General features: G+C 35.6%; 2 protein-coding genes across 2 annotated transcripts in view; one reads left to right on the top strand and one right to left on the bottom strand.

Moving 5' to 3' along the window:
* Positions 1 to 11,173, top strand: part of LOC131802237 (uncharacterized) — a 31,552-nt gene extending 20,379 nt beyond the window's left edge. Inside the window, exons 2-5 of the mRNA XM_059122051.1 lie at positions 9,711 to 9,966; positions 10,025 to 10,359; positions 10,696 to 10,816; positions 10,881 to 11,173. Coding sequence (XP_058978034.1) covers positions 9,922 to 9,966; positions 10,025 to 10,359; positions 10,696 to 10,816; positions 10,881 to 11,102 — 723 coding nt within the window. The 5' untranslated portion in view covers positions 9,711 to 9,921 and the 3' untranslated portion in view covers positions 11,103 to 11,173. The remainder of the gene's footprint in view (positions 1 to 9,710; positions 9,967 to 10,024; positions 10,360 to 10,695; positions 10,817 to 10,880) is intronic.
* Positions 11,174 to 16,460: 5,287 nt separating this feature from the next.
* Positions 16,461 to 24,580, bottom strand: LOC101898653 (homeobox protein OTX1). Its single transcript, XM_011293279.3, has 3 exons — positions 23,879 to 24,580; positions 17,671 to 17,924; positions 16,461 to 17,605 (listed from the first exon to the last, which is right to left on the bottom strand). Exons 1-3 carry the CDS (start codon positions 23,920 to 23,922, stop codon positions 16,473 to 16,475), a joined length of 1,431 nt encoding a protein of 476 aa, XP_011291581.1. The 5' UTR covers positions 23,923 to 24,580; the 3' UTR covers positions 16,461 to 16,472.
* Positions 24,581 to 25,870: the final 1,290 nt, after the last annotated feature.

Raw genomic sequence — 25,870 nt, 5'->3', positions numbered from 1 at the left:
AGGAGATTTGAAAACCAGAAACTATTTTAATTTTTGTGTCGTCGTGGATACCTCTAGATGGGTAAAGGGTATCATGTTTTCCTCCCATAAGCAAAACGACTAATGTTTGGGGAATGTCGCCCTTTCTGATCGATGTGTCTGAGAGAAATTTCGCCCAGTTGTCACGAAGTGTAGAATTACAAGCACCTTAACTGTTCACGGCAAATCTTTAAGAAGACTAAATACTGGGATTCCACTAAGTACCCTGTAGGAAGGCTGGGGTTATATGTCTCCATATCAACACGACCCAAGCAGAATAGCCCAAGACCTGTAAAATTTTGTACTTGCAATTGTACTATTAATTTTTTTTTTTTTTTTTGAACTTTGAAACGAAACCCTTGTTGAAGGGCAAAGATGGCGATTTCTAGGAATCAAAACGCCAGGTTATATTCACAAGGTGGTTTTAGTTGTTGTTTTGCAGTTAATATCTTGTGATTAGACTCGAACTTCTGGTTGAGAGTGGTAACAACGATGGGTGTGTGTATCAATTTGCGTAGTTAAAACGATAACACCAAAAGGTGTATGTAAAGACAAATCCAGTGTGTTTATATTGTGATGATCAAAACTGCACTAGAGTTTTGATATGTCCAATAGATGCAGGTGACTTATCCAAAGCAAAAAATAGAGCGTATCTTGTGATTGGACAAGCGAACATCTGGTTGAGAGTGATAACAATTTTGTGTGTGTGTGTCAATTAGGGTGATTAAAACGATAACACCAAAAGGTGTATATAAAAAGGTGATATGTCCAATAGATGCAGGTGGCTTATCCAAAGCAAGGAATAGAGCGCTGTGGAGTAGAAAAATTCAGGAAAAATGGGGGAGGGGGAGCGAGATTTCAAGTTAGTATTTGTTTAATATTATTTTAATAAAAAAAAATATCACAGATTGTATCACAGGAAAAGAAATCACAGATTTAGATTAGCTTCCTTAATAAAATCAAGGAGTTGTATATAGAGATTGGTGTTTTGTGTTTGGAGGAGGGTTGTCAGTTTATGGTGAAGTGAGAAGAGGCTAGGAAAATTGGGTCTTATGTTTACGAACCTCAGACATTCAAAAATACAATGTTGGGCATCTTCCCGACTGCCACACGTTTCGCAGATATCATTATCTACTGCTCCAATGCGATGTAAAAAAACCTTATCATAAGGTTGACCAACCATCAACCTATTTATTAATTTTGTATCTTTCGAGGATAGGTTTAGATTGAGGTACCAAGGGCGTGTAAAAACATTTCCACAGATTTGGAAAAAATTTTTTCCCTTGGTCGTTGAGATTTGAGAAAAATCGTCGTTCCAGTTATTGACAATTTTATGTTTGATCATCATTAGAGCCTCATTAGTCGAGAGCTCAGAGTTAACGGGGGCACCAAATTCAGCCGCTTGTTTTGCAAGGTAATCCACCTCTTCATTAAAAGAGATACCACGGTGACCAGGGGTCCAAATAACATGACAACGTTGAATATTTGAATCACGTAGAATGTTGTGGAATTCTCCAACCAAAAAGTTGTCCGAGTTATCAGTGGCCAAAGCCTTGCAGGCCGCAAGACTGTCTGTAAATAGGACACATTTGTCTTTTCTGTCTTCCACAGCAATCTGTAGAGCCTTTTTAAGGGCAAAAAGCTCGCCAAAGGTGGATGAGGTTTTAAAATCAATCTTGAAAAGAAATCTTTGCTTTTTGGAGATGTTGTAGATTCCACAGCCGGTGGCATTGTTTTTGACCGACGCATCGGTCGCAAATAATTCAAAGTCATGCATTTTGTAGTGAGCAATCTCCTTGTTATAAATGGCTTGTAATATTTCATTACCGGTGATATCTTTTTTGGAAGGTAGTAAGTTGGTTCTGACATGCAGCGAGTTTTGTCGGGAATATGCTACCGTTTTAATCCGTTCAAAAATTTCTGCATGATCATGAAAAACTTTGCTGTAGCTGGATTTGACCAATGGGTTGTCAGCGATGATATCATATAATTCTGGATTTTGTAGTCTCACTTTAATGATCTCTTTTGCTGTTAAAAACTGAGCTCTGTGTGCAGGTGGTAGTTCCCCAGCAAGCGTATATATTACATGATTAGGTGAGGATTTAGGCACTCCCAGGGATCTTTTAATCATTTCATTTTGCAGACGTTCAACCTTTTTGTTAATGTATTGTGGAGAATTGGCAGTTGTTGTTCTTGAGTACTCAATTTTGGATCTGACAATGCTTCTATACACATTCAGGGCTACTTTTGGATGTAGGCCTCCTTTGATTGAGGTAAGGCATCTCAACAGATTAGTCCTGTTTATAACTGCACTTTCTATAAATGTGTAGTGTTCAGATACAGACAAAGAATTGGAGATAATTCTTCCCAGAAACTTCAGTTTTTTTTCCTGTCGTATGGAAATATCATTGATGTTAAGTGTGATCTGTTTTATGCTGTTTTTGGCAAAGTAAATAGTGTTTGATTTTTCCGGATTAAATGACAGATTGAGTTCTGAAAGTGCTCTAGAAAAGTTGTTTGCCTTTCTTTGTAGGAGTTGCAAGGCTTGATCAAAGTCATTATGATAAACCATAATTAGAAAATCATCTGCATATTGAAAGATTCGGCTGTTATTGTCTTCCAATTGATGTAAAGAGGCAGTATACAGATTAAAAAGAAGTGGAGACAGACAGCTGCCCTGTGGGATACCGTTTGTGACAGTAACTTGATTATTGCCAAGTTTGAGAAACCTTTTAGAAAAGAAGTTGATGATCCAGTTGGAAATTTGTTGGTTGAGACCATATTTATTCAATATATTGGCTAAAGTGTTAATTTTAACGCAGTTGTACGCATTGTTTATGTCCAGTGAAAGAACTAAAACTTTGTAGTTGTTCGTTTTCAGCAGGGCGACTCTGTGTAAAAATTCATTCAGGCATGTTGAAGTTGACATTCCGCTTCTGTAAGCAAATGTGCGACTAGGGAAGGCATTGTTGTTTTCCAAATGTTGTATTATCATATCTTTAAGCATTAGATTAATGCACTTAACAAAGACTGAAATTAAAGAAATCGGTCTATAATTTGCAATGATTTCCCGGTCCTTGTTTGGTTTGGGAATTGGTACGATTTTGATGATCCTCCAGCTATCTCGAATTGAGTTATTAAGAAAGGCGTTGTTCATTGCTGTAAGTACAGCTCTTTTTGATATTCCCGGAAGTGCTTTTATCATGTCGTAAGTTATTCTGTCATGCCCAGCCGCAGAACCTTTGTTTTTGTTTTTCAAAATTTCTTCAAAATGATCAAAATCGAAGGTAATATGTGGATTGTTTTCAGTAAGTTGAGAAATTGAGTGTGGATTGGATTGAGATATATCATTTGACTCTTCATCCGGAACTTGTTCCTTTAGTAATCTTAAGTACGGCATGTCATTATCATTGTTCCAAACTGCGGTATCTGCCTTCGTTCGGTTCCGAACATTATTGATGAATTTCCACCCTTCACGCGTGTTGCCATTTTTATTTATTGTATCTATTTTGTTATGAAAATTATCGCTTTTAGCTTTGTTGACGGACTTTTTCCATCTCTCAACTTCTATTCTAGCCTGTTCAAGGTTATTATACGTTGGATATCTTTTGGCTTTCTTGATCGCTGCAAGTTGTCGACGGTACAGGGTTGAAAGGTTATCATCCCACCAGTACTTAGGTGTTCTGCCATGTTTTAGAGATGTAGTCGCTGCCTTGATTTCATCACTTATCCCATCTGTAATCTGGTCAAAATCAGGTTCAAGTTCCAAATTGCTCAGCTGACCGAGTAATTTCTTTTTGTGCAGAAAGCAATTATTACGTATGTTAGAGTTGTTTATCTGAATGCTTATGGGTATATGGTGGCTGCCACCCCAATGACCTTCAAGGGTACACCAGCTTGCAGCAATTCCATTTGAAACAAATGTTAAGTCGAGTACAGATCCCTGGGAGGTCCCTCTGCCTTCAAAGGTAGGGTCTCCATTGTTTAAATTTACAAAACCAGATTCCAGCATGATAATTTCAAGTTCCTTGCCTTTTCTGGATGTGACATGATCACCCCAGCATGTATTTCTGGCATTAAAATCACCGCATAGAATTACGTTGTCAAATCTTTCCAAAAAGGAAGCAAGTTTGGTCATTTCCTCAACGAATATAACAAAGGGAGTTGATGGTGGAAAATAGATCGATGCCACAACATAATTTTTTGCAAGGTTTGTAGTTTTAACTATTAAAATGTCTTGTTCCGTTTCAAACGGAATTTTGGAAAATTTTATTTGTTTCCTGAGAGCTACTATTAATTGCTTGCTGTCAAGTTTGCTTAAGAATTGACCGGTCGAGTTGTTGCAAAAATGCAAAAAGAAAGTTAAGTTGGCTGCGAGTTAAGTTGACTGAACCAGGAACGTTCGCAATAAGGGTGATGCCATATTTTTAATGTGATTAAGTAAAAGACGTTCCTTACGCGTTCATATTTACGCTGTGGTCTCTACCACCAGGTTAATGCAACAGTTCCCCCCTTAAATTGGAATCCATCGGTAATTGAAATGTATTTATTTGAGTGTATTTATTTTTCAAACGCCTCCATTTTTTTCAGTGATTTTAAATTCCTTTATGATAATAACTTCCTGGTAATATTTTGTTAATCCCCGTATAAAGCTAATGCTGAAAGCACCCCCCTAAAAGTGCTCCCTCTACAGTATTACACGCACCTTGTCCCAATATTTTCAAAAAGATTGTGTTATATATTTTTTAATTTTTTCCGCAAATCTTTAGGAGGCTACCCAAAATCATAAGCATACTTTACAAAATATACTATGTTCTCCATAAATTTAGAATCTCAAATTCCACCACAAATATTTTCTGCCGCTTCACGTTTTCTATTTTGGTATAAAACTGACTCCCACAGGGTATTTAGTTATATGCCCATGAAGACCATCTTATTTTTATCTCTCTTAAACTACATTCAAAATTATTGAAATGGTAATATGAGTCGGACTGGCATCTGCTTGACCCTAAATGTTAGATAACAATATATTTGTGGTAGTATCATCTAAGTTTTGCAATGTATTTAAAAGAAATTCTAAAAGCTATATGGTATATTCGGCAACAATTAGTTTAGCTTAGACAACCGAAGAAACCCTGATTTAATTCTGAGAAGATACGAAAATAATAATCTTGTTGGTTGGGGCCACTCCTGGCGTGGTGAGATGCAGCGAGCATCACAGGGTCATTAATGAATTTTAATGCAATCTTTGGATAAGGAAGCCCGGCCTTGCTCGTAGTTCTACAGATATGCCTGTCATAAGTGGTCCGATTAATACAAATATAAAATGGACAACTATACCAATGTTCCGGAAATGATGAAACATGACGTCAATGAACTATGACGTCAAAGAGTGATTGAATATTTGGAAAAATCTCCCGACGCAGTTATGCCTGGAATTGTAAAACTTGTTAAGACTTTCTACGTGTCCTGTGAAAAAGGCTCCCAATTTAAGCCCTTGGATTGTATGCACTTTTATGGAGAAAGAAGAAGATATTAAATAGACTTTATTCATATCCGATACTGCAAAGGATTTTGTCTTCGATTGGGCTAAAATTTTGGCCACATTCCGCAAATATGGTTTCAATAAAATCTTCCTCACTGACGCGAGAATTTATCAAAATGCCAAAAAGGATGCAGGCTGTAGTATCCATTACGAACTTCAAATACCAAATTTAAAACAATTCCGGTGAATAATGTCATCAAAATACCGAATATGGGGCGGTACCGTTATATGGGAGCTATACGAAAACATGGACCTGCACAGAAAAATTTCTATCTTAGACTGTAGTATTCATTGCGAACTTCAAATACCAAATTTAAAACAATTCCGGTGAATAATGTCATCAAAATACCGAATATGGGGCGGTACCGTTATATGGGGGCTATAGCAAAACGTGGACCTACATGGACCATTTTCAGTACCAAAAGTCATGCAGACATAATATACATTTGAGTAAAATTTTATCAACCTACTTCATTTCGTTCGGAAGCTAGAGTGATTTCTGCCGACGGACGGACATCGCTAAATCGACATAGGATTTTTTGCTGATCAAGAATATATATACTTTGTGGGGACTAAAATGTATATTTCGAGGTGTTACAAACGGAATGACAAACTTAATTTACCCTCCATACTATTATGGAGGGTATAACAAATTGAGAACACCAGAGAAGTAGCTATATAATGACAACCAAGAAATATGTTAGCAATTTTGGGGTAACTATCTACTGCAGGCTATAGCTTCTTCATAAATTACCTTGATTGTGAAAGTAAGAGGCTTTGTGTTATGTCTTCTGGATCCATTCTTCTTACAGAAGAACTATTACTGGTGCTACAAAAAGCACAGCCACATGTTTCTAATTTTTTATCTCCACTCGATGACCTATTCAGGATTTTTGTATTTTTTTTTTTAATTTTATAATGTTTTCTTCCAGCATATCACTAAATATAAGGCCAAAGTATCAGCAATTTTCAATAAAAAATGTTTTTTTTTTTTATTTGAAATGCATTTAACATCAGATGGAAATTTTCCCTTAACAATTTCATAGAAACATTTTGAGGGCCAAATGCCAAAAACATGATGACGTCTATTTTCGATTAAACTGTATTAACGATCGATCCATAGCAATTATGACGAACATGTTTTGATAACAACCTACATCAGGTGGCTCATACATTGAGAATGTTCCCATGATTTACTTTGAGTTTGATGAGTCTCTGAAAAAAAATAAAAAAATTTTACGAATTTGTTTCTATAAAAGAGAGGGGTTCTCGAAATATGTTTATTCTTTGCTCCCATATAACGGTACATTCGGTATTTTGATGGTTTTTGCCAAATATTTTCAATGATTTGTCTGAAAATTGGAATTTTAGGGCCCTAGTTCGTGTGGCGAAACTTTGTATGTATAGGTCCACGCTTTGGTATAGCCTCCATATAACGGTACTTCCCGATATTCGGTATTTTGATGATTTTTTGCCACATTTTTCATTTCTCTAAATATTGGTATTTGGTTCTAACTCCTCTGGCCCCATATAACGGTATTTCGATCATTTTTGGCACATTTTCCCTCTAAAAATTGTATTTGTGGGTCATAATGGATTCTAATGTTTCCTTTACCTAAGGTGGAGGGCATTAAAATTTCGGCCCGGCCGAACTTAATGTTTTTTTACTTGTTTTACCTGCAATGCTTTCCGGCAGTGGGTCAAAACTTGAGCACCTACCAGAAAATGGCTACACTAAAAAACGGTATTGTAGCTTTCAGTTTTCCTAATTCTGTGGATGCAAAAAGGGGTTCTACATAAAATTGACATCATTCATTTTCTTTTACAAAATTATTTTTCAAAAGAAATTATGGAGGTCCTGAACTTTTTTTCGAGTGTATAACATTTTATTGATTTTTTTAAGTGTATTTGTCGTAGTTTTTTAAGCTGTAATGCTTCCCTATAGTATGCCAAAGTCATGCCCAAAAATTATATTCAGAGGCTACACTCGAATTCTTGTAGGAGCCTTTACGAAATGTAGAAGCGTTATGTAAGAGCCTCATACATAAAATTGACATTTATCGATTTCCAAAAAATTATTTAGAAAAATATTTTAGTATTGACCGCAAAAAATCCCATTCAATTTTTTTCGAGTGTATACAAATTTTATTGCCCTTTCTATTGTTTTTTTTTTTTTTTTTTTTTTTTTTTTTGTGGAAGAAAATGACGTCAATTTAATTCAATTTAATGTAGGAACCTTTTTGCTACCACAAAATTAAGAAATCTGAAAATTGACAGACCAATTTTTTCGAGTGTATGCATATTTTATTCCTTTTTTTAGTGTTTTTGTTGAAGTTTTTTTTTTTATTTGTAAAGCTTCCCGGTAGTATGCCAAAGTCTTGGACACCTTCACCAACGAATGTTTTCAGAGTCTACACTCGAAGAAATTGATCTGTTAATTATCAGATTTCTTAATTTTGTGGTAGCAAAAAGATTCCTACATTAAATTGACGTTCATTTTCTTCCACAAAATTTTTTATAGAAAAATTTTATTTGTAAAGCTTCCCGGTAGTATGCCAAAGTCTTGGGCACATACCCCAACAGATGTCTTCACAGTCTACACTCGAAGAAATTGGTCTGTTAATTATCTGCTTTCTTAATTTTGTGAAAGCAAAACGGTTCCTAAATTAAATTAACGTTCATTGTCTTCTGCAGAAATATTTATAGAAACATTTTCACTCATGACATTATGTCCGGAAAAAATGTTATGGATTTTTTTCGAGTGAATACAAAATTTTATTAATTTTAGAAATTTTATTTTATTTATTTATTTGAATTTTTTTCTTCGGTAAAATCTAAAAAAATATGAAAAATAACAGATCAACTTTTTCGAGTATATTTTTTTTAAAAATTATTAAATTTTGTATTCACTCGAAAAAAATCCATAACATTTTTTTCAGGACATGAAGACAAGTGAAAAATTTTCTATAAATAATTTTGCAGAAGAAAATGAAAGTCAATTTAATGTAGGAACCTTTTCGCTACCACAAAATTAAGAAATCTGGAAATTAACAAACACATTTTTTTCGAGTGTATACAAATTTTATTGGCTTTCTTGAGTTTTTTTTTATGATTTTTTTTAATTCATAAGGCATTCCGGCAGTGGGCCCAAAACCTGGGCGCCTACCCTAAAATGTCTACTCAAAGGTTACACTCGCAAAATTTTGATCTATTTTTTTCAGTTTTCTTAATCCTGTTTAAATTGAAATTGTAATGCTTTCCGGCAGTGGGGCAAAATTTATGGATTTTTTCGAGTGAATACAAAATTTTATTAATTTTTGAAATTTTATTTATTTATTTGAATTTTTTTATTCGGTAAGATCTAAAAATAGTATGAAAACTAACAGATCAACTTTTTCGATTATAGTTTTTTTAAAAATTAATAAAATTTTGGATTCACTCGAAAAAAATCCATAACATTTTTTTCAAGACATGAAGACGAGTGAAAATTTGTTTATAAATAATTTTTGGAAGAAAATGAAAGTCAATCTAACGGGGGAAGCTTTTTGCTTTCACAAAATTAAGAAATCTGAAAATTAACAGACCAATTTTTACGAGTGTATGCAAATTTTATTAACTTTTTGTAGTTTTTTTTTTTTGAGTTTTTTTTTTATGGGCGCCTTCCCTAAAATGTCTACTCAAAGGTTACACTTGAAAAATGTTCTTCTATTTATTTTCAGTTTTCTTAATCCAGTGACTGCGCTTTGCATTCACTTACATAAAATTGAAATTGTAATGCTATCTGGTGGGGCAAAATCTTGGGCGCCAACCCCAAAATGTCTACTCAAAGACTACAATCGAAAAATTTGCTCTGTTAATTTTCAGTTTTCATATTTCTGTGTGTTTGTGCAAAAAGCTCCTACGTAAAATTAACATTCATTTTCTTCCATGAAATTTTTTATTGAAAAAATTTCACTTCTGGAGATACAGAAAAATATTATTTTTTTTTCGAGCGTAGAAAAATTTTAAATTTTGCTTAAAAAATATATTTTTTTAAATTAAAACAAATATTGTTTAATCCATTTTCCATTTTAGCCTTAAACTTAACTAGTACCGACAAATAACCCAGTTAAAGCCAATTAAAAATTAAAGTCCTTGTCGTCCTTAGCCATCGATAGGAAATGCAGAATATAACATGCACTCGAGGTTTTAGTGTCATCATGAAACTCAGGCTGATAAGTGGCATAGTATTTCTATTGGTCTTGATAGAAAATTCCAATTCATCGGCCTATTGCCGAGAGACATTGCAGAATCAGGAATTACAACAAATAAAATGGTAATATTTGAGACAATGTCTGCTGGTGGTCAGCGGAGAATCGATGTCCAGCAAAATGAATGAAAATATCTGGAGGCTGGTGAAATTGGTTCGAAGGCAATTTTTTCTTGCCTCTAAATCTTGTTTGAAATCCAATTTTGTTACAGAGTTTTGAGTCCTCCATTGATAATGTACCCCATGAGGCCTATCGACTAATGGGTTATGCCCTGACAGCCATACCCTTGGAGGATTTCCGCAATATAAGTATGGAAAATGTGGATATGATTGAAATTTTCGGTTCGATTATAAACACAATGTCCCTGCGGGAATATCAACAGGGATTCAGTGAGGAACAATTGTCGATGTTGGCTCAAAAAGTTCGTTCGGAGTGGTTGGGAAAAACGCCACAAACCTATTCGGAATATGACCTAAGGGCAATGGGTGAAATTTTGTGCTACTTCAATGTGACGGACATAGAGAACATACACACAGATGCATTTATGTGAGTATATAGCCAGCCAGGGAGGGAGAATTGTACAAGGTGGCACAAAAGTAATTATCCTATCAGAAACTGCTATAAATTTTACGATTGGCCCCTAATGTCTTAATTGCAGCCAAAAAACATAGGAATGCCTGTCAAGTACATATGCATGTACAAGGTGGCCCAAAAGCAAACTTCCGATATTTTTTTTTTGGCTGTAATTAAGACATTAGGGACCAATCATAAAATTTATAGCATTCTCTCGAAGGAGGATTACTTTTGCGCCACCTTGTATAAATATCAAATTTTCCCCAGGGAAGACTTTCACTGGAGTAATAAAAATCTAATTTTCCCCAGGGAAGCCATTGAATGGATTGGTTTGTTGGAAAAATGTCCCGAGGACCGCTTGCAGGCCTTTGCCAACATGGCCCGTCGTTCCGATGCCTTTGGTGAGCCAAATAAATGGTCTAAACTAGAGGTAAGTTAAAGGTGACTTTGTGATAGACACAGAGGAAACTGAGAGAGGAGGTCTTCCCTTACAGGTCACAATAATTGGCAATATTTTGAATGGCTTGCCGACCCAGGATATCAATGCAATTTCAAAGGATAAATTGCAATTAAATCATTTCTATAGACCTCATGGTGGCATACAACAACAACAACAGCAGCATCAAAGAGGATCAGATAGAAATTTCACCCTGAAACTCAATGAAACAACAAAATCGGGGGAAGAAAATTTAGGAGTTAAAAATAATTCAAATTAGCAGATAATTTTCTCGAGTGTGTTCTATGTAATGACTGCTTAACAATAAAATAATACAACTGCCGGACGGTATTAGAGGTTAAAAAATACAACCAAAAAATAAAATTCTTTATACACTCGGAAAAAAAAATTAAAAAAAATCAAGGAGGGAACTGATCAAAATTTCAACCTTTTCCAACAACCGGAAAGCATTACAGATTAAAAAATTACAACAACAAAAAAATTTTTTGCACTCATATCAAAAACTCTCAAAATTTCACCCTGGAATCCAGAGAAACTACCAAATCTAGTGAAGAATCTAGGGGAATCAAAAATATTTCATATTAACAGATCTTTTTTTTTCGAGTGTATTTATGAAACATACATCTAATAACGACCAATACAAGTCAAGTTCCCACTGCCTCGAAGCTTGCGGGTTACAAAAAATTGAAACAAAATACTCAAAAAAATTCAATAACATTTTTATACACTCGAAAAAAATTTTTTCATGCACTGAAAAAAAAAATTTTTCATGCACTATTTTGCATTTTTTTTCAATATCATAAAAGGAAAATCGGTAATCGAAGTAAAAACTTTTAAATTCTTGGAGTTTTGGAACAGACCATATAATTTTTTTTTAATTAAGTGAAACATATTTTCGAGCGTACATTTCCACAGAAAATGTATTTCTTGAAGCTAAGCTGTGGTGAATTGATATATAAATTCAATAACATTTTTATACACTCGAAAAAAAAATTGCAAAAACATTTTTTCATGATCTCCATGATTGACGTTATTACTATAATAATTTTTCAATTTTTTTTTCAATATCATAAAGGAAAAATCGGTAATCGAAGTAAAGGCTTTTAAATTCTTGGAGTTTCGGAACATTTTTTTAATTAACTGAAACATATTTTCCACAGAAAATGTATTTCTTGAAGCTAAGCTATGCTGAATTTATATTTTCTCTTAAAAAAATCCCTTTCAGTTTCCAAAACCAAAAACATACACTCGAAAAAATGTCTTTAGAGATTTCAGGGAAAAAATTTCAATAAATATGTTTTTTTTTTTTTGATTTTATAGACAAATTTTGTACAGTCGAAAAAAATAATGTATGTACATACAATCGAAAAAAAATATAATTGGAAACCATATCAATAAAATATGTTACCGGGGCCTTCAGGAGTGACAATATTTAAATTTTCTAATTTCTACAAAAACATACAATATTAAAGAGCAGCAGATAGAACAAAGAACCTTGGGACCAAATCCTGCGAAGAAAATTTTAAGACTTAAAAATAACTCAATTTAACAGACACTTTTTTTCGAGTGTATTTTAGGTAATGTACCTTTGATAAAATAGCAATCGAATTCAGAAGTGTAATGCGGCGTATCATTACGCCTTACAAAATTACAACAAAAAACACTCAAAAAATTCAATAACATTTTTATACACTCGAAAAAAAAAATCAGAACCCCAATGCCTGGCAATGTTTCTATAATTTTGTTAGTCAAAAAATGTCAATTTCATCTGGGATCTTTGGGTATGCACAGGTGATAACTCATTACTGAAAACTTACAGAGCAAATTTTTTAACGGGTTACAAAATATAATAAATGCTGAAAATATACTTAATAAAGTTCAAATACACTCGAAAAACATTTAAAAAATTCAGGACCTCCATGACAGACAATTTCTTAAATAATTAATCGGGAGTTAATGAATGCCAATTTTATATTGCAACCTTTTAGCATTCACAGGACTATGAAAAGTGGAAACTTACAGACCAACCTGTTCGGGTGTAGCCTTGCCGTATGCTTTCCGTATGTCCTCAGCACAAAACAGAAAATACTCGAATTTCTCTAAAAAAAAAAATTCTCTAAAAAATTAATTAATTTTTAAAAAATTACAAAAAAATTCATTCGAAAAAAATGTTTTTAGAGTTTCCAGGGAAAAATTACAAAAATATACACTCGAAAAAATTTTTAGCAATTTTTCTTAGAGTTTCCATTCAACTTCTTTAATGAGACATTCCAGGCATAAGAACCACAATAAAACACACTCAAAAAGTGTTATATATTCGAAAATAATATAAAACAAATTAAATGGAATCAGTCGGTATTGCCAACAGCTGCATGCCCTCAGCCAATGTTCGGTTATTTAAACATATTTTGACTTACGTTATAAATATTCAAACTGCTGACCCTTCATAGGAGAGGTTCCGAAGTTGACACAATTTCCATTTCCTATCTGACATATTTCTGATAAAAATTATTTTAAAAAAAATTTTGATCCTTTGTGGGTGTGGTACCAGAAAAAAAGATCCGATCTCTATCATCTTTATAACAGATCTTGTGTTAATGGAAATATTGGTATGCGCTAAGTCTGAATGGAATCGGATCTTAATTTCGCGTTTTATGAGCTTCAAGGATATTGAAAATGTTGACACCTTTTGGGGGAGGTGCCAGAAGGAGTGAACCGTTATATACCATCTTCACAACGGATCTTTTCTTAGTGGAAATATTAGGATGTGAGAAACACGAAGAGAGAGCCGTATGCTTATTTAGCATTTTATTATCGCTTCGGTTCTTCAAAACTTTGGCCCTTTGTAGGGGAGGCACCAGAAGAAATGAACCGATCTATACCATCTCTACAACAGATCTTGTGTTGACAGAAATATAGAAAGGTATCAAGTCTGAATAGAATCGGATGTTAATTTCGTGTTTTATGAACTTCATGAATACTCAAAAGTTTGACCCTTTGTTGGGCAGGTACCAGAAAGACCGAAATACAGGGTGAGATGGAAAAACAGTAACCAACTTCAAACTACTGTCATTTTTAAGCCACTCGTCCGACAGCTGTTAAAATTATTCCAGTGACTGTCTATGATATTGTTTTCAAGGAAATTTTGAAGAGAATTTTCCAGAAAAAAAAAATTATTCGTGACGGAATTCAAGCGTGATAGTGTGATTTCTTTATATTTGGCTGGAAAACCACAAGTGGCTATCGTTAGAGCACTCCAGCATTTAAATGTGAATAAATCTTTTGTGTCTCGTACCATCACTCGTTACCGTGGTACTGGTAGCGTAGCCCGACGTCACGGAGGTGGCCGGAAAAAAACAGCAACATCAGCAGAAATGGTTTGAAAACTAAAAAAGCGATTTGATCGAAACTCTCGTCTCAGTGGCCGAAAAATGGCTCGTGCGCTGAACATATCGCAATATCCCATTCGGCAAATATCAAAAAATTAGCTCGGGGTAAAGCCATTGAAATTCCAAAAAGTGCAAGAACTTACACCGCAACAGAAAGAAAATAGAGTCAAAAGAGCCTAAGAGTTGCTTCGCTTGGCCGAAAGTGGTAAACTGCCGAATTTGGTTTGGTTCTCCGATGAGAAAACATTCGTTATCCAGCAGTATGTAAACAAAGAAAATTGTCGTGTTTACTTGCCAAAGAGATCAGCTGAAAATGTGCACCTTCGGTTGGCCACCAGAACTTACGCGCCGGCCATGGTTATGGTGTGGGCCGCCATAACAGCCGATAATCGCTCTCTGCTCGTATAAATCGACCGTGGCATCAGAATAAATGCCGAATATTATCGCGAAAATATTCTGGAGGGTATATTAAAGCCTTGGACAGGCAAACATTTTGGCCGCAGACCTTGGACATTCCAACAGAACTCAGCACAATCGCACTCAGCACGCGCCCCCCAAGAATGGTTAAAAAATGAGGTTCCGCGCTTCATTTCCAGCACACATTGACCACCAAAATCTCCGGATACCAATCCGTTTGACTATTGTGTCTGGAGTATTTTGGAAAGCAAGGTTGGCATTAAAAAATACCAAAGTGTCGATCAGCTCAATCAAGTGCTTCGCCGGAAATGGGCTAAAATATCGTAGCGCAACATTCGGGCAGCGTGTGACGGTTTCATTGGCCGTTTGAAGGCCATAATTCGTGCCAAAGGTGACCAATTCGAACAAATCTAAACTTATTCTAAAATGTTATGCTATTTCCGAGATTTGTTGCTTTCATTCAATGAAATTAAAAAAAAAAATTATGGCGTTTTACCTTTTCCGATTTTTTTTTTTATTTCATCACCCTGTATATACTTTGTAGAGTCCATTATGAATGTTTCGAGGAGTTACAAACGGAATGGCAAAGCTACCCTCCATAGCATGGTGGAGGGTATAAAGGGTAATTTTATCAGGACCTCCAGGAGCAACAATTGTCTGATAGAACTCAAGAAATATCAATTGTGGAAGACTCAAGAAATTTCAACCCCAGGACTATGAAAAATTGTTCCTGTAGCCTTGGAATAGATATTTTGCTGTAGGTGGTGTTTTTTTTTTTTTTTTTTTTTTTTTTTTTTTTTTGTAACACCTAATCAAAGACAAGACCCTCTCCCCAAAAAAAAGACAACCCTCTTCAAATTAAATTTTAAACATTGACAAACCTCTTTTTTCGAGTGTAGCCACTGAATAGACATTTTATATTTATGTATACATTTTTGTTATTTATTTATTTTTAATTATATTTTTTAGTGCAAATTTTTAGTTTTTTTACAATTATAATAATTTAAAATTAATTTATAATTAAACTAAACTAAAATTCTTGATTATAATTTATTTAAGAGCGAGAGATTATATTAAAAAAAAAACAATTATTCTATTAGCTGGGAATTGTTTATAATTTTTATAACAATGGAGGGAGGAGGAGGAGAAGAAAATAGAGAGAATATTCTTACACAACCTTCACACATATATTTAAGGACAACACAAATTACAAAAAGACGATCCCTGGAATGGAAGATATTTTTTAGAAAAAAAAAATCTCAGCACCCCAATTGGGTATTTCTTCTATTTTCCGCAGAAAAAAAAACAAGAACCAATATTCTCCGAAATTTTTCCATAGATGAATTCAATAAACCGAATTCGTATGATTTTATTTCTGAAGAAAAAATCTACGAACTAGGTTATTTTAAATTTTTTTTAGAGAAAAAAATTCGGACCAAGGTTTTCCGAAATATTTTCCAAAGGAAAAAAACACAAAAAACTTTGTTCAAATTTTTTGATAGAAAAAAATCGTAAAATTTGGGTCGCACTTTTTATGAAAAAAAAAATTGGTTTCACATTTTTCTATTGGGAAATTTCGTAGACCGTGGGTTCGCCACTTTTTCCTCTGAAAAAAATGTGGACAAAAATTAGAAGAATCTTGGGTCGCCACTCACATAAAATATAGAAAATTTCGTAGAACGTGGGGTCGCCACTTTTTCCTCCGAAAAAATGTGGACAAAAATTCGAAGAATATTGGGTCGCCACTCCCATAAAATATCCTGAGGCCCATTAAATCTGAGAATTTCTTCAACATTTTATTTTTATAAGTCTGGAATTGCGTTTCAGTACTTATCATCGACCAAATCGTGGATATTATCAACACTGATATTCAGCGACAAGGGTTTGTCCAGCACCAGCAGAGGTGGTGACTTCGAATCCACCATGGATGTCAGACCAAAAACCGGTAGATCTAAATTCAGGGAATTTAAATGTTGTTGCAGCGAATCTCCCGAATTTAGGAGCTGGGAATTTACCGGCAATTGCAGATGGTTGCCAAAGTGATTCTGCGACAGAATATATGGATCCTGATCGGGTGAGGATGTATCCAAACTGAATAGTGAAATCCCAGAAGTATGAGGATTATGAAGGCTGTCATTGAGAGATTGTTGATCCTGCAGCGCCTGCTGATGATGATCGTGATGGGAATAGTGGGATAAATTCAAATGATGTCCTGTGGAAGATTTATCCTCCACATCGGTGGCCTCATCGCCCAGCGAAAGGGTCTGATCCATGTTGAGTATGCATTCCGCCTTTAGCTGTTCAATGGTGTATTGGTCGACATTGAGGAATTTCATTTCATCATAGGTTGAGGTGGAGGTGGTGTTGTCGACCAAATCCAATGAGGTATTCAAACAGTTGACGGTTATGAGGCCATTGGCTACGGGGTCCTGGTCCGTATGATGGGTGAGGTGGTGGTGGTGAGTATTCTGTTGCTCCTGGTTATGCTGCTGGAGGTGGTGGTGGTTTGTATTGCTGTGCGATAAATGATGCAGATTTTGTTGCTGATGATGATGCTGTTGCTGCTGCTGAGAGCCCTCCTGATCCATGGACCCAGATTTCATCAGTCCAGCCGTTGAAGAGGTAGGTAACGTATTGCTTTCATATCCCAGCTGAGGTGATGACGGTGATTTATTCGAGGTGGATGGCATGTCCTGTAAACTATTGGCTCCCATGGAGTTGGGTGGATAGGTAGACCATTCCATGGACAAACTGCCACCCCGCTCCAGGCCCATGTGATCTATGTTGAGATTGAGAAAAATATTGGGGGACATACGAGAAGGTGTGGTCAGGCCACCATCACAGCCCAGGCCCGAGGAGCCTCCACCACCACTGCCATCACTGCCAAAGGGTGTCTTACCCTCATTGTCCAAGGAGTTGGAGGACTGGGGTGGAGTATCGGGCAATAAAGTGGAACCTGTTGCAAAAAAAAAAGTATTATTGAAATATTTAAAAAAAAATCTGAAAATTTGTAACACCCACCTAGTTGGTGATCCAGTGGCACCAAAACATTATCCTCATACGGCTGGCCCTGCGAACCCAACTCCTCACCATCCTTTAGGTCCACCTTCTCCTGTTTACGCCACTTGGCCCGGCGATTTTGAAACCACACCTGGACCCTGGCCTCGGTCAAATCAATGCGCACCGCCAGCTCCTCGCGAAAGAAGACATCTGGATAGTGGGTGCGCTGGAAGGCTCTTTCCAATTCCTGAAGTTGTACTGTATTAAATGTGGTTCTGAAATGCAGGGCAGAGACAAGCAAAGGAAAAAAATGAAAGGCAAAAAAGAGAGAAGAACAAAAACAAATAACACATTAGTAAGCTTCTCAATTGTAGGTGTTGTTGTTGTTTTTGTTGGAATTTTTTGCTAACGTCATGTCTGCAACATTGTTGTTTTTATTTTTATTTATTCTTCTTTGTCGCGTTGGTGTCTTCTTGGCTGAAAAACCACCCTTCCATGGCATGGAAAGGCCAATTCACCCACATGTCAAATCAAAAATTGTCCGACAATATCCGGTAACAAGTCGGGGCTTTTGTTCGACTCACAACATGTGTGTGAGGTGTATGTATGTAATCTACATATATACATATATTGTTTACCTATTTTTTTTACATATTTACCTACCACACACTCCATGTACTGGGATTTGTGTGGGTGTAAGTAAATACCTGTCAATATGTGTGCGTCTATGTGTGTGTGTGTGTGTGTGTGATGCAATTGTCTTTTGGTTGCCATTCACCCATCTATCGGTGTCTTCTTTGCCTTTACATAAGTATCGAATAAATAGACAAAGTACGCACATTATACATACATATGTTCGCTACCTATTTATATACATATGTATTTGAATATGTATGTGAATATGTAGGTATGATTGTATGTGTGACTTTATGTAAGTCAAATCTAAACACAAGCTATTTTTAATATTTGTTTAGTCTTAGGTCTGAAAGCTATTAGAGGGAGGGAATAAGTGTCTCATCACTGGTCATATGAGAGTGGAGAACTTTCATATGACCTCTCAACATCCCGAGCTAAAATACAGGATGAGATAAAAAATTCTATTGAATTATATTTTAGAATAAAATTAGATTTGTTCGAATTGGTCACCTTTGGCATGAATTATGGCCTTCAAACGGCCAATGAAACCGTCACACGCTGTCCGAATGTTGTTCTGCGGTATTTTGGCCCATTCCCTGCGAAGCGCTTGCTTGAGGTGATCGACACTTTGGTATTTTTTAGTACCAACCTTGCTTTCCAAAATACTCCAGACACAATAGTCCAAGGGATTGGTATCCGGAGATTTTAGCGGCCATTGTGCGCTGGAAATAAAGCGAGGAACTTCATTTTGTAACTATTATTGGGTGGCACATGCTGAGTCCTGTTGGAATGTGCAAGATCTGCGGCCAAAATGTTTGCGTGCCCAAGGCTCTAATACACCCTCCAGCATATTTTCGCGATAGTATTCGGATGCCACGGTCGATTAATACGGCTGTTATGGCGGCCCACACCATTTCCATGGCCGGCGCTTGAGTTCTGGTTGCCAACCGACGGTGCACATTATCAGTTGACCTCTTTGTTTATTAACTGCTGGACAACGAATGTTTTCTCATCGGAGAAAACCAATTTCGGCAGTTCACCACTTTTGTCCAAGGGAAGCAACTCTTTAGCTCTTTAGAGTCTATTTTCTTTCTGTTGCGGTGTAAGCTCTTACACTTTTTGGAATTTTAATGGCTTTACCCCGAGCTCAATTTTCAATATTTGCCGAAAGGAATATTGCGATATGTTCAGCTCACGAGCCATTTCAGCTCGTCGGCCACTGCGACGCGGGTTACAATCAAGTCGCTTCTTTACTTTTCGAACCATTTCTGTTTTCTTCCGTCCACTTCTTTGAATTCGGGTTAAGCTACCAGTAACAGGCGATGCTACGAGACACAAAAGATTTATTCACATTTAAATTCTGGAGTGCTCTAACAATAGCCACTTTTGGTGGTTTTCTAGCCAAATATGAAGAAATCACACCGCAACGCTTGAATTCCATCACGAATAATTTTTTGTCTGGAAAATTCTCACCAAAATGCTTCTGTACGCTTTTGAACAATATAATGAGCTATCACTGGAATAGTTTTAAGAGCTGTCGGACGAGTGGCTTAGAAATGACAGCAGTCTGAAATTGGTTGTAGTTTTTCCATCTCACCCTGTATATATATAAATATGTTGATATTTTTGCAGAATTCATTTTTTGTTTCAAAATTACAGGAAATCTCAAAAAATAATGAAACAAGAGCTAAATATAGAAGACCCGTGTATGCCATTTTTTGTAACGTTTCGGATTAAAATTGGAATCCTTGAATTTTAGGTATATAGTGTCTTTGGTAATATTACTGATAACAATATAAGGATTATTTCGTCTAACAATTTTAACCCCCCAAGCAAGTCACTAATTGGGTATTTTTGGTTTTCTTTTTTTTCAAAAACCACTTAAAAAGTACCCTTAAACGGCAATATAACAATTCAAAATATTCTACAAAATTACTTTAAGAAATAGGGTATTTGTCATACAATTTTACTATGGATCCTAGAAGACATCAAACCTCTGACTCTTACCTTAACGCTAGAACCGTACGACTTTATGCAGAAATATCCCACAAAAAAAAAAAAAACACTTTAGAAGGATGATGTCAAGGACAAAAATATTCCCCATTAAATTTCACCATAAGTCACCAGCAAAAGCGAATCCCTATTTTCATTATATATCAGGAAAATATTTGCATAAATGTTGCCAAAAAACTTTAAAATATTTCCTCTATCTTATATATTTGTCTATTAATTTCAATTCTGTAAAATATTAACAAGTAAAAAAACATTAAGTTCGGCCGGGCCAAACTTTTAATACCCTCCACCCTAGGGTAAAAGAACATTAGAAGAAATGTGGCAAAAAACATTAAAATGCCGAATATCGGGAGGTACCGTTATATAGGGGCTACACCAACACGTGCACCTATAATTACAATGTATCGCCACACGAACTAGGACCCATTATGACCCACAAATACCAACTTTTACACAAATCAGTGAAAAAATGTGGCATAAATCATCAAAATACCGAATATCGGGAGGTACCGTTATATGGGGGCTATACCAAAACGTGGACCTATACATGCAATGTTTTGCCACACGCTCAGGGACCCGTCATGACCTACAAATACCAATTTTCAGATAAATCCGTGAAAAAATGTGGCATAAATCATCAAAATACCGAATATCGGGAGGTACCGTTATATGGGGACTATACCAGAACGTGGACCGATATATCTCATTTTCAATACCAACCATCCTAGGGACAATACACACACTTGTGCCAAATTTCAAAGGTCTACGTCAAATAATGTGGGCTCTATCGTGATTTCAACAGACAGACGGACAGACAGACAGACAGACAGACAGACGGACATCGCTAAATCGTCTTAGAATTTTATGCTGATTATGAATATATATACTTTATGGGGTCTACGACGAATATTTAGAGGTGTTACAAACGGAATGACAAAGTTAATATACCCTCCTACCCATGGTGGAGGGTATAAAAATGATCGTGTTTACTTGCCAAAGAGCTCAGCTGAAAATGTGCACCGTCGGTTGGCCACCAGAATTCAAGCGCCGGTCTTGGTGATGGTGTGGGCCGCCACAACAGCCGATAGTCGCTCTCTGCTCGTATTAATCGATCGTTGTATCAGAATAAATGCCGAATATTGTCGCGAAAATATTCTGGAGGGTACACTAAAGCCTTGGGTACGCAAAACATTTTGGTCGCAGACCTTGGACATTCCAACATGACTCAGCACCATCGCACTCAGCACGCGCCACCCAAGAATGGTTACAAAATGAGGTTTCTCGCTTCATTTCCAGGACACAATGGCAACAAAAATCTCCGGATACCAATCCGTTGGAGTATTGTGTCCGGAGTATTTTGGAAACCGATGTTGGCACTAAAAAATACCAAAGTGTCGATCACCTCAAGCAAGCGCTTCGCCGGGAATGGGCCAAAATGCCGCACAGCAAAATTCGGGCAGCGTGTAACGGTTTGAAGGCCATAATTCGTGCCAAAGGTGACAAATTTGAACAAATCTTAACTTATTCTAAAATTCGATGCTATTTCCGACATTTTTCTACCCTCCACCTTGGAAAGGAGGGTATATTAACTTTCTCATTCCATTTGTCATCCCTAAATATTCGTCGTAGACCCCATAATGTATATATATTCATAATCAGCATAAAATTCTAAGACGATTTAGCAGAATAATTTGTATTATGTCTAGGATGGTTGGTATTGAAAATGAGATATATCGGTTCACGTTTTGGTATAGCCCCCATATAACGGTATCTTCCGATATTCGGTATTTTGATGATTTTTGTCGCATTTTTTTCATAGATTTGTCTAAAAATTGGTATTTGTTGGTCATAGTGGGTTCTAGCTCCGGTGGCGAAACATTGCATGTATAGGTCCACGCTTTGGTATAGCTCCATATAGCGATGCCTCCCGATATTCGTTATTTTGATGATTTTTGCTAGATTTTCCCACGTATATGTCTAAAAATTGGTATTTGTGGGTCATAATGAGTTCTAATGTTTCCTTTGCCCTAAGGTGGAGGGTATTAAAAGTTCGGCAAGGTCGAACTTAATGTTTTTTTTTTACTTTTTTTCTAATGGAGTTTTTGAAGTCTTCAGACAGATTATGTCTTTGTGCAATTGTTTGTAACAGGCAAAAGGAAACGAGATAGACCCATAGTTCCTTTTGGTGATCAGCATAGAATTACATTTAAGTCGACTTAAGCATGTCCGTCCGTCCATCTGTGTGTCCGTCCGTCCGTCTGTCCATGTATTTTTGTAAACAAAATGCAGGTCGCATTTATTATTCAATTGAGATGAAATTTTGCACAAGTCATTTGCTTGGCCCAAGGACGAACTCTATTGAAATTGGAGATCATCGGTCAAAATTTAGATATAGCTCCCATGCTTATATCTTCGTCCGATTTGCCTTTTATTGTGCACCAAACGTGTAATATCAGCCCAAATAGTATGGAATTTTGCACATACAATCAAATCAGGCCTGAAAATAAGTATGCCAAATTTGATCGAAATCGGTTCAGATATAGCTATAGCTCCCAAATATATTTTTCAACCGATTTTTTATTTTTGTCTTCCGTGGCCGTATTACACTCTGTAGCAACAATATTTGGGGAAATATACCAAATACAGCTCAGAAATAACTTTGCCAAATTTTATAGAGATCGGAACAGATTTGAATATAGCTCCCATATATAATTTCGTCCGATTTACCTTAGATTGTGCACCAAACGTCTAATATTTGCCCAAATGGGATGGAATTTGGCACTTACGACCGAATTTAGTCTAGAAGCTAGTACATCAAATTTAGTGAAGATCGGTTTAGATATAGCTCTAGCTCCCATATATATTGTTCATCCGATTTGTTATATTTGTTCCCCACAGCCATAATATGCACATCGTAACAACTATATTCAGGGAAATATATCAAATACAGCTCAGAAATATCTTTGCCAAATTTTATTGAAATCGGTTCCGATTTGGATATAGCTCCCATATATATCTTTATCCGATTTCAAGTTAATTGTGCACCAAATGGGAAATACAAGTCCGAATTGAAAAGGTACAAATGCTTCGGCATATTTATTTAATGTGGTGTAGGGTATCGTAAATTCCGCCCCCCCCCGACTTTAAGACTTTCTTGACTGGTTTTTATTAAAGAATATTTACGAATTGTATTTTTTTAGAACATTTTTAGAAGACTTTCTCCTGTCGTGGGTTTTTTTTTTTTTTTTTCAAATATTTATAGAAAATATTGTAACTATTCGAATTTGTGTTAGTGGATTTTTCAGACTGGTAATAGCATGTAACGATTAGAAATATTATAAGCTATGATTTTTTTACACACTCTTACGGTGGAGAAGCGTGTAAAGTCAGATTCTAATATTCCCAATCGCTCAACGATACAACCAAATGTTCTATATTTTAATACTTTTCGCAATCTTTTAGTGAGAAGTTCCAAAAATTCTAGGCTTAGCAACCACTAACTTATTTGAATGTTTTTGAAACTATTTCAAGTTTTAAATATGTATACATTTTTGTCGTTTTGTAAGAAAGAGATATTTACCTGTAACGTCTCTGCTTCCGTTTCATAGTTGTGCCTTTTTCCATTCAAATGAAAATTGTGTGGAATAATCAAATCTAACTAATTTTTATATTTAAAGAGTAAATCTAAGATGATAACCTAATCGTTGCTTTTTTACATATATACTATATATACAATACACATATGTATTTTATATTCTATTTTATGGAAGTTGGATTTGTTGTAAGGAAGAAAGTTCCTTAGATTGTTGATGCAGGATAGGATTGTAGCTCCATTTCGCATTTGTATTTGATTTGAAAATGTCTCCCAATTTATTTTCTGTTTTTTTTTTCTTTTTGTTGCAGAAAATATTTTTTGAGTCTACATTACTAAGGTTTCAGTTGTTCGTTTGGGTCGGTCGGTAGGTTGGCGGATAGGTTCACACTAAGGATTTTCGGTACGCCAGAAAGCAAGAAGAGATCATAAAAATAGAATTTCGTTTTTTGGTTATTGATTTCGAAACGAAGCAAGTGTACACGCAACGTTTCTTGGCGATTGTACGAGATAACGTTCCGATATCGAATTAATAATTTTCATTGTTTTTCCATTTCAATTTTCAAATTTTAGAATTTTCTATGCATTGCACTTTTTTCTTGGAAATTTTTATTTTTTGCTTCGATTTGAATTTTTTCTTTTTTTTTGGAAATTTCTCTATTGCACCGTCCACAGCACCGACTAGACTAAATTAGGGAATTGTTTAGTTTCTTTAAAACCCAAAACGTCGTTGAGTGTGGCTATTTTTCTAGTTTTTCCATTCATTTTCTATTTGTCTGTTTTTTACCGTTTGGCATTAGAGAAGCCTTAGGAATTAGTTTTCCACCGTTCTAGGGATTTTGTATTGCGTTTTTTTTTTCACTTCGATTTTGTCAAAGTGTCGTCGTGTCGTTAGTGGCGGAGGCGGCGTTGACCACTTTTCTTCATTTAAACAATTTTTTCTTTGGCATTTGGCTTACTATGTATTGTCGTAAAACGCTGTTCCCACTATGTCGTAGTAGGGTATTATAAAATGTTTGTCATCTTATCTTACCCCCCCTCCCCAAACCCGTGGGCAAAGCCAAACAAAAATCAACCCCTGCACCAAGGAGGTGGTGGGAAAAAATTCGACATTTTTTTTTAACAAAAAAAAAAATATGAATTTAAATCAAACCAAAACTGAATTCTTTTTTTTTTAATATTGAAAAAAGATATAAAATTCTCTAAGATATTTAAAAAATCAACACTACAAACAAAAATTAAAAAAAAATCTAAAAATATTTTTTAAAAATTCCATAATCTTGAATTTTTAAAAAATATTTTTAGATTTTTTGTCCATAGTCCAAAAGGTTGAACTGTATTCGAGTTACCAGATATAGTGGTCCGAAGATTTCAAATCCATCTTATACCAATAAAAATATTGGGATGGGCAAAATTTGAAGAAAATTGAAATGTATTTCTAAATTTAAGTGAAGAATTGTTAATCAAAAATTTCATTTTTAGTGGATAAGTGGATAAATTTCACATTCACATCAGACCTCTGGTTGAGAGAAGAATTTAGGTATACTAAGTTTGAAGAGAATCGGCGACTGGTTTCGCAATTTATGAAAGATATACGAAATTGAAAATTATGACCCTTTTGTGGCGGAGGTACCAGAAGGGGTGCGCCTTTATCTACCATCTTTACAGCAGATCTTGTGCTGATAAAAATATTAGGATGTGCCGAATAAAAAAGGAATCGTATGCTTATTTCGCATTTTATGAGCATTTTGGTTATTCAAAATTGTGACCCCATTTGTGGGGGGGGGGGGGGCTACCAGAAAGAGTGGGCCGATACCTATCATCTTCACACCAGATCTGGTATAAGTAGAAATATTGAAATGTGTGAAATTTGACGAGAATCGGGTGCTTATTTAGAATTTTATGAGCGTTTTGATTATTCATAATTTTAACCCCTTTGTGGGGGAGATACCAGAAGGAGTTGGCCGATATATCCCATCC

This window comes from Musca domestica, unplaced genomic scaffold, assembly GCF_030504385.1.
Source record: "Musca domestica strain aabys unplaced genomic scaffold, Musca_domestica.polishedcontigs.V.1.1 2, whole genome shotgun sequence".
In the NCBI taxonomy this organism is placed as follows: domain Eukaryota; kingdom Metazoa; phylum Arthropoda; class Insecta; order Diptera; family Muscidae; genus Musca; species Musca domestica.
The sequence above is the reverse complement of the archived record's forward strand: the minus strand, read 5'-3'. Positions and strand labels throughout refer to the sequence as shown.